The following is an 8,590-nucleotide window of genomic DNA, read 5'->3' on the forward strand; positions in this document are numbered from 1 at the left end:
TGTGTGGCTTTCCTAATCAAGTCCAATCAGTATAATCAAACACAGCTGGACTCAAATGAAGGTGTAGAACCATCTCAAGGATGATCAGAAGAAATAGACAGCACCTGAGTTAAATATGAGTGTCACGGCAAAGGGTCTGAATACTTATGACCATGTGATATTTCAGTTTTTCTTTTTTAATAAATTTGCAAAAATTTCTACATTTCTGTTTTTTTCTGTCAAGATGGGGTGCTGAGTGTACATTACTGAGAAATAAAATGAACTTTTTTGATTTTTGGAAAATGGCTGCAATGAAACAAAGAGTGAAAAATTTAAAGGGGTCTGAATACTTTCCGTACCCACTGTATAAATATGAAGTCGTAATCCGACAGAGCTAACGACGCTAACAGCACTGGAAGCGGATGTGCATGGAAGCTAGCTGCTGAGAAGCTCCGGTGAAGATAAATCAATTTTGTAATCCCAAAAACTTAAGTTAAAAGCTAATTTATTAAAAGCAGTTTACTCCGAGCTCTAAACGGCGTAGTTGTCAGAGCATAATCCAGACTGACTATGGGTGTTTATTTGTCCAAAGGTTGCAGCGCTGCTCCCTGCTCCTCTCCCCTAAGTTTAGCAGCTCTCCACCTGCCAGCAGATTTTCAATCCCCCGCTCTGTCTGGTCCTCTCCACACATTGCTCTGAAGCCTTCGGTGACGTACGGACAATCTCAACAACTGATAGGCTATCGCGACTCAACGTCATGCGAATTCCTTGGCGTTGCCTTTGCGTTGCCGTCCCCGCCTCCTTTGCGCCGCCCGACAGGAAATCGCGGTTCTACATGTCTTTGCATTGACTTAAGAATGTAATTTGTTGTATGTATGTATGTATGTATGTATGTATGTATGTATGTATGTATGTAAATTCACCGCCCCAAACGCTCGCTTCGCTTTTGGTCTGAAAGCACCATGAGAGAGAGAGAGAGAGAGAGAGAGAGAGAGAGAGTGTGTGTGTGTGTCATGTAACAGTTTCATCAGGTGTACTACTATTTCATCTTAGCTCTTTAAAATATTTTCTGTACACTGGTTGAGATAGCATGGCTTGCTGTTTCCTGCTGTTGTTCACTTCCAGTTTACCTGTGTCTTTCTACTGGTAATTTGGAGTTTCAGAAAAAGGTATTATTAAAACTGATAAGCTTTAAGCATCTTTCATTGTGTCAGTGTAATCAGACTTGTGGTAAGCTATTCACAGGGAGTTTTGTTAGTATAGTTAGCCATATTAATTTAGGACAGGGTTTAGTAGAGGATATCTGCTAATCGCGCCTGTGTGTTTTTCTGCTCATAGCATGGACCCATTCATATGACTAATTTAGGTGCAGGCTTCCCAGTGGGCAGCCCGGAGACTGCAGGTCCCCCAGCACAGAGTTCCTCTGGCCTACCGAGTGAGAGGGACAGGTACATAGAGTTTGGTTATATTTGTTTACATTTTATTAATTAAAAAATGAATAGTGCGCAAGGGTCAGTAAGCCTACTTAACTCTCACCATTCTCCTTTGTGTTCTCCAGTCGGCAGCTAATGCCTCCGCCTCTGTTGCCTGTGAATGGAGTAAGACCCAAGATGGAGGAGAGAAGAGCACCGCAAGGCTCCGTGGGTAAGGGCATTATCCTGTGGATTGACAAATCCCTGTCCAAATCCAAATCCACAGTTCCTGACTGTGGACTCTGCCCCATATAAACTGAGCCTGGATCTATTCACAGCTTAAATATAGAGCTGCAAAGAGTAAAATGGGAAGTCTTTCTATGGCCACAAGACTGTGTCGAAATTTCAGTGGTTTACTGGAGATTGTTGAAGATTATTTATGTCAAGCCTCGGCAGATGTATCATAGAAACATAGTTGGCCCAAAATGGTTATATTTCTTTGGATTTGAGTAATGAAGCCCACTGGTTTTGTGGCAGATTAGATAAATGCGGCGTTACACACACTCCCACTCAAACTGGCCCTTAAGATTCTTACAGGGTTCTGCTGCTGTGACTAGAAATCTCCAGATAGTGAGGTGGAGCTGTGGCTTGACATTTTGTGCATAGTTCAATCCTTTGTAGATATCCTTTGTCGAGTCCACCTTACCGTCCCGTTCTGATGACATCATCAGTCTGGGGTGTCTGTAGTTTATTTGCTTTTCTCACTAACGAGAATCTCTCCTGTTTTTGTGTTTTTCTCTTTTTCTCTGTGTTTTTCTTCTCTTCCATGTATCTCTGGGGTGATGCTGGATTCTGATTGGGGGTGGGGCACGACTCGTCCTGTGACGCTGTCCTGGCGCTCGATTGGACGGCCTTAACACTGTCGCTCCCCACCAACCAATGGCTTCTTTCGAATGGCCGCCCCCTCCTCAACTCTTCTGACAAACTATGATTTAAATCAATTAACTATTTGTTTCTCCCAAAATGTGTTTGGAATAATTAACTTGCCCTGTCTTATTTGAAACATGTATCTGCTGTTGTTTTTTGTGTTTTTTTTTTTTCTCTCCCCATATTTCTCTCCCTCCCTCCCTCGCCAAATGTACTACCTCTTCCTTTCTTCTGCGTGCTTCCTCTTTTCTTGTTTCAGACTCTGCAGCGAAGAGAATGAAAACTGGTTTAGTGGCGTACACCGGCGACTCTTCTGATGAAGAGGAAGATCATTCAACCTCAAAAGCCTCAGGGCCAGGTAACCCTGTGGCAGTCCCCCCCACCTCCACTTCCTCAGGGTGGATGCAGGGCTATCGCTGCCCTCCTCCACCACCCCCTCGTGCTAAAACACAGCCACAGTCTATGCCTTTCTGGATGGCACCCTAAAACAGGAAAAATCTAACCTCCTTCATTGCTTTGTGCAGAGTCTTACAGTCTTTTTCCACCACTCATCGCCCTTTCATCACATGGATGTCTCTTTACAGCTACATCTTGGCCGCAGTATTATTTTAGTACTTGGGTCCAAATGGACATACTAATGTTTTGGAAAACCCCTCTTTGGTGCACACATAATAGTTTGAAGACGAACATTTGCAGGACTGATGCCCCAAACTATTTTGTGGATGTATAGATGGTCAGATGAGCAATATTCTGCCTCCGATTTTATTTGGAATGGAATAAAATCCCATGCCAGGTGAAGTGTTTGAATATAGTGTCTTTGTAAAAAAAAAAAAAAAATCACAAGGCAATGATGTTGTACATCACTGACTACTTTTCATTTGATCCCCACAGCTTTTCTTACTTTGTCACCCCCTTTCCATTCTCCCTATCCTAGTTGGTGACACAGTCCTTTTATATTCTGGTCTTTTTGTACAGATCATATTGGACTAATATGTAGTAAACCCACTGAATTTATTTCATGCTTTAATGAAATAAATAAACTTAATTTATTGCCGTGTTTGAGCTTGAGATTCATTTTAACGTGTTTTTAAAGTAAAAATTTGGAAGATTTTCATTTAAATAAATGTCTGTTAAGTTACTATCACAGATTGAGGTAACACAATGGTGATTGAGCTTATGCCCCACTAATGAAAGTATTTTAATATTTATTTATAGATAGATAGAGATAGAGATAGAAACATTTCTGTATTAAGTTACTGCTAATGCAAACTGAACATTTCTTAATGCTGCAACTTCACATTAAAAGCATTTAATTGGCGAAACACGAGTTGGCTTTTATTATGAAGTAGTCACAGGAAGTTCAATATGTTTGACAGTGGGTTACACACTTACCGCTATCATTCATCAAAAATCTACAATACAAAACAGTAATTATCGTCATTTTTTGACAGCAGAACAGTTAGAAATATTGCAGGGAGTAAGGGGACAGTCAGGAGCAGCCACAGTGAGGTGTTGCGTGAAGAGCTGCAGGAGAAAAGCTGCACACCTCCATCTTCTCAGCGAGGTAACCAACTATTTCGCTGTACAATGCTGTTAGTCTTGTGAGACATGATCATGATTGCGCACAGAATGATGGAAAAAGGCCAGTTATTGACTGACTTCTTTATTTAACTTTACATTGTCTGTTTTGCTGCCTACAGAACACTGACCTGTAGTATGAAACCGCAATTGCTGTTACCACAAGTAACCACAGGTGTCGCTAAATCAACCAGTACTGAAATCTCAAGGATCATGACTAAGTCTGTTCTGCCACATTTGGCAAAGGGAGTAAACAGCTGATGAAGTGACCTTGTGACTTGCTGCAGAATTTATATTACAAATATAGGTTACGTGAAAACCCTTGAAAAACATTTTTGGATTGGACATTCAAGCAGTAAAACTTTGTTTTTCTTAAGAACAAATATTTTCATATTTAAAAATTTTTAAAATAATGTACACAAAGCAATATGGCATGATGTGTTATTAATACTGTTGTAAAGGACTGAATGCTAAAATGGACATCTGTTTCAGATCATCTCAATCTCTGGCGCTCTCTGAGGGTTTTTCTTGTTATACTGAGCGATGCGGCTCTCCATGACCGGCCGAAAGTGGCGGATCAGTCCCTGTAGATTAAATATGGGGAGTGAAGAAAAACAAAAATTGCTTATTAAAATGTAAATCAGTACTTTTTGAACTTGTAGCCTGAGTCAGTGGTTTATTGCCAGCTTCATTTGTTGGACTGGTTAAAAAAAAAAAAAACGATCGAGAGATGTCACCTGCACTGGCCAGGCAGCTCCGTCCCCCAGGGCACATATGGTGTGTCCCTCTATCTGCTTGCTTAGCTCCCAGATCATGTCAATCTCTGAAATTGCTGCTTCTCCTCGAACAAACCTCCACATCATTTTATCCATCCAGTCAACTCCTGAAGGAGAGGATGAACAGAAAATGTGAATACAACAGAAAAGTACGCACACTGAAATCAGACATTATTCTTCTGGCAAATACCCACTTAAAGGGAATTAACAAGTATTTTTTCATTGAAACCTTTACTCCATTTTGTTTAAGTAAAATTTGGAAGAAAATTTTTACATTACAGTAGTGTTTCTATTACCTAAATTATAAGATTAAGAGGTGGGAGTACTTCTGATGTTCTTGCACATCTAATATGGAGTAATGTGTGGGTAGTAAAAGCTTAAGGGAGCTCTGTTTCCAGTGTTCGGGAACTTCTTTCCTGTATTCATGATGATTTTTTGGTATCCAGAACATATCTCACTGAGGTTTTGTGGCTGTGTACACGACTATTGTAGCCTATTCAAGAGGGAAAGGGTCACAGGAAAAGCTCCGAGACAGTATTATTTTCTTGTGCTAGTGTTAAATACATTTTGCAGTTCTTTACCCTCTCTGCAGGGGGTGCACTGGCCACAGCTCTCATGTTTGTAGAACTTAACCAAACGTGCAATGGCTCGGATCACGTCAGTCTGGAGAAGAAATACAATTCTCAAAATATCTTTCCAGGCTGATTGTCGCTGAATGTGCATTGTATTTTGTTGTGTACATTATTCAGGGATCTGTTTACCGATTTATCCAAAACTATGACGGCAGCGGTTCCCAGTGCAGTCTCTGCTCGGACCAGGTCATCAAAGTCCATCAGAACATCATCGCACACATGGCGAGGGATGATGGGAGTGGAGGACCCCCCTGGGATCACTCCTAATAGATTGTCCCAGCCGCCCCTCACTCCTCCTGCACCAATCGCACACGAGGAGAATGGAAGTCAAGTTCAACATCTCAAAGGGTAAACCTACATCAGCACAGAGGTGGGCTGTAAACACACACCTGCGTGTCTCTCTATTAGCTCCCTCAGAGGAATAGACATCTCTTCCTCCACCGTGCACGGTGTGTTCACGTGACCGGAGATGTTGAACAGCTTCGTCCCAGAGTTCCTCTCCCTCCCAAAGCTGGCGAACCAAGCTCCACCTCGACGGCAGATTGCAGGCGCCACAGCAACTGTCTCCACGTTGGAAACTGTCGTTGGGCATCCAAACACCCCTTAAGGGAGAGAGAAAAGCAGTAAATAACCACTTACTAACTGTAATTACGATATAACCCTATTTTGCAGTTTCTTAAACCATAATTAACCCCAGTAAGAAAACGGATGTAGGTGCTTTCAACTCACCTATGTCTGCAGGGAATGGCGGCTTAAGTCGTGGTTTCCCTTGTTTGCCCTCAAGAGACTCGATGAGGGCCGTCTCCTCCCCGCAGATATAGGCTCCAGCTCCCCGCATGACAAACACATCAAAGTCAAACCCCGAGAAACAGGCGTTCTTCCCTATCAGCCCTGCTTTGTATGCCTCATTAATAGCCACCTGTAACAGACGACGCATGGTATAAACCTCACAGCATCTATGGATTGACAAGCCATCTGTCTGTGCCTTTTGTATACCTGCAGATTCGATGACTCATTGTAAAACTCTCCTCTGATGTAGATGTACGCAGCACGAGCGCCCATGGCTCTCCCCGCGACCAGGCAGCCTTCTATTAGCTTATGGGGGTCGTGACGCATTATCTCGCGGTCTTTGCATGTCCCTGGCTCGCCCTCATCAGCATTCACCACCAAGTATTTAGGCCTAAGACACAGGAAAGAAGGAAACACATAATACACTGAAACATCACCAGAGTGCCATTACTGGTGTGGACAGAGATGCAAGCATAAAGTGTCAAAACAGATCTTGATCCTTTCCTTTCCTTGTTCCTACCTGCCATCACTGGGTTTGTTCATGAAGCTCCACTTCATCCCGGTGGGGAAGCCTGCTCCTCCTCTGCCACGAAGCCCTGAGACTTTCACCTCATTTAGGATCCAGTCTGGTCCCTTCAGTATGATCTCCTTAGTCTTATACCAGTCTCCTCGTCTGAGTGATCCCTTGAGTCTGGTAGGAAGAGGGAGAGAGCGAGAAAGAGATGAACAAGTATTTCTGCAGAGTTTCAGGTCATTAGAGACCGGGCAAAATGGTTTAGCCTTATATGTCTTTACCTCCAGTCATCCCGGCCATATAAGTTGGTGAATATCCGGTCTTGGTCACTCAGAGGGCCATATTTGTTTTTTTTTGGCTTTACCTGGTCACAGAGAGGAAGATGAAAGAAAAGTGTGATTGATAAAGTGGCCATGTGCAATAATGCATAAAAAAATTTAAGCTGCCATCACTTGATGATTATTTTCATTTATTTTTTATCTGATGATTGTCTTTGATACATCAAATAATCATTTTGTCTACTCCTGTTATAATTTCCCACAGCCCAAAGTGATGGCCAATGACCAAAAAAAGCATATAATGCTCAAATCTGACAAGCTGGAACCAGCAAATTTTGCCATTTTTGCTTCTTTCTTTTTTTTATAATGACTAAAATGACAATCCAATTGTCAAAATAGTTGGCAATACATTTTTTTGTTGATTGACTAATCGTTGCAGCTCTGCGTTAGAATGCATTAGATGAAAAATCAAAAATGTGGAATTTGTGTTCTTAGTATTGGAAATATGCGAGTTGGTAAAACTGATTTCAGTGAATAGTCTGAATTTTAGGAATGCATCAAACCACAAAACACATTTCTGAAAACAACATTAAACTAACTTGGTTAGTGGGACTACAGAATTGAAAACATATTGATTACATTTCAATTAACATTACATGAAATGTGGTAATAACTGGTATATTCTGCAATATAATGAAAAAATATAATGGACATATAATGCATTAATTAATTGCCTGCTTTATCTTTTTATATCATAAATCATAGTCGTATATTAAAAACATGCAATTGGAAAATATTCAAGCCCAAAGACAAATTTATCCAAAATAGCTAATAAAAGAATAACACCATGTTTATCTCTCTCTCTTTGCAAAATGTAGATCTGTTAACAATTGGACTAAATAGGCCTTCACTGTTACTTTCTGCGTGTCAGACATCTCGCATGCCTGCCTACTTGAAAGTAGTCAGTGTACTTACATGTTCAGTGCATAGCAGTGTGTATTAGGCTACAGTGTGTGCTGAGGTGTGAATGCCGGCCTACCTGCGGCTGTGCTGCAGTGCTGTAGGTGAGACGCGGAGCGACCTGACGCGCCACAGCGCCCCACAGCATACGCCGAGGGAGCATTGCAGGAGCCCGTAACAAACACCCACAACTCACTTCAAACTGTTTTAATAATTACTCCAAAGCCACTCCTCCTGGGGTCTCCGTTTGACTTCTCACGCAATCACATCGATTTCTGAAACCTCTGCTGTCAAAGGATCTTAGTGGGGCCTGCTGGCTCAGCTTAATTAGGCTAAACTAAGAGGCTTAACGAACCACGTCACATCCCATCCCCGCTGCCCGTGCGGAGGCCGACAGGTACCCCAGCTTTCACAAGTGCTTGCACGTGCACACACAACTAATGCGTTAGTATCAGAATCACGTTAGAGGCACTGCCATTATTTGACATAATGCTTTACAGCGTTAAAATGGATTATTAACGTGAAAATAACCTTTAAATGTATTCAAAGTCCATAAATAGTAAGTTATGAGATTTTACAACAGGCCTTTTTCACAGCACACATTTTGTCTGGTTATAGTAGGAAAGAAGATGTTACTAATAACATTGACAATGGCTCTTTTCTATGCAAGTGTCAAGACAGTGTGACAGCTAAATGTAATTCAGCCATCATTCATGTAGGCTATAACTCACACCTGTGCTTTTCC

At 41.8% G+C, this 8,590-nt stretch overlaps 2 protein-coding genes across 3 annotated transcripts in view; one reads left to right on the forward strand and one right to left on the reverse strand.

Moving 5' to 3' along the window:
- The window catches only part of khdc4 (KH domain containing 4, pre-mRNA splicing factor), a 15,124-nt gene extending 11,749 nt beyond the window's left edge, over positions 1-3,375 (forward strand). For both annotated transcript variants that reach the window (XM_046044056.1, XM_046044055.1), the window contains exons 12-14: positions 1,318-1,427; positions 1,538-1,623; positions 2,578-3,375. In XM_046044056.1, the coding sequence (XP_045900012.1) occupies positions 1,318-1,427; positions 1,538-1,623; positions 2,578-2,804 (423 nt within the window). In that variant the 3' untranslated portion in view covers positions 2,805-3,375. The remainder of the gene's footprint in view (positions 1-1,317; positions 1,428-1,537; positions 1,624-2,577) is intronic.
- Positions 3,376-3,632: 257 nt separating this feature from the next.
- LOC123967808 (NADH dehydrogenase [ubiquinone] flavoprotein 1, mitochondrial-like) lies at positions 3,633-8,146 on the reverse strand. Its single transcript, XM_046044060.1, has 10 exons — positions 7,925-8,146; positions 6,889-6,971; positions 6,614-6,784; positions 6,301-6,484; positions 6,034-6,223; positions 5,694-5,906; positions 5,434-5,600; positions 5,254-5,335; positions 4,634-4,779; positions 3,633-4,480 (listed from the first exon to the last, which is right to left on the reverse strand). The coding sequence occupies exons 1-10, from the start codon at positions 8,006-8,008 to the stop codon at positions 4,385-4,387; spliced, it is 1,416 nt and encodes a 471-aa protein (XP_045900016.1). The 5' UTR covers positions 8,009-8,146; the 3' UTR covers positions 3,633-4,384.
- Positions 8,147-8,590: the final 444 nt, after the last annotated feature.

Source organism: Micropterus dolomieu, linkage group LG03 (genome assembly GCF_021292245.1).
Source record: "Micropterus dolomieu isolate WLL.071019.BEF.003 ecotype Adirondacks linkage group LG03, ASM2129224v1, whole genome shotgun sequence".
NCBI classification, from domain to species: domain Eukaryota; kingdom Metazoa; phylum Chordata; class Actinopteri; order Centrarchiformes; family Centrarchidae; genus Micropterus; species Micropterus dolomieu.

Bases quoted from the DNA above. Each gene is read 5' to 3' on its own strand.
- LOC123967808 (XM_046044060.1), bottom strand. From the start codon at position 8,008: ATGCTCCCTCGGCGTATGCTGTGGGGCGCTGTGGCGCGTCAGGTCGCT. The intron at 5,336-5,433 runs GTAAACAGATCC...TTTCTTCTCCAG, and splicing joins TCATAGTTTTGGATAAATCG to ACTGACGTGATCCGAGCCAT. The intron at 4,481-4,633 runs GTGACATCTCTC...TTTAATCTACAG, and splicing joins GAGCTGCCTGGCCAGTGCAG to GGACTGATCCGCCACTTTCG.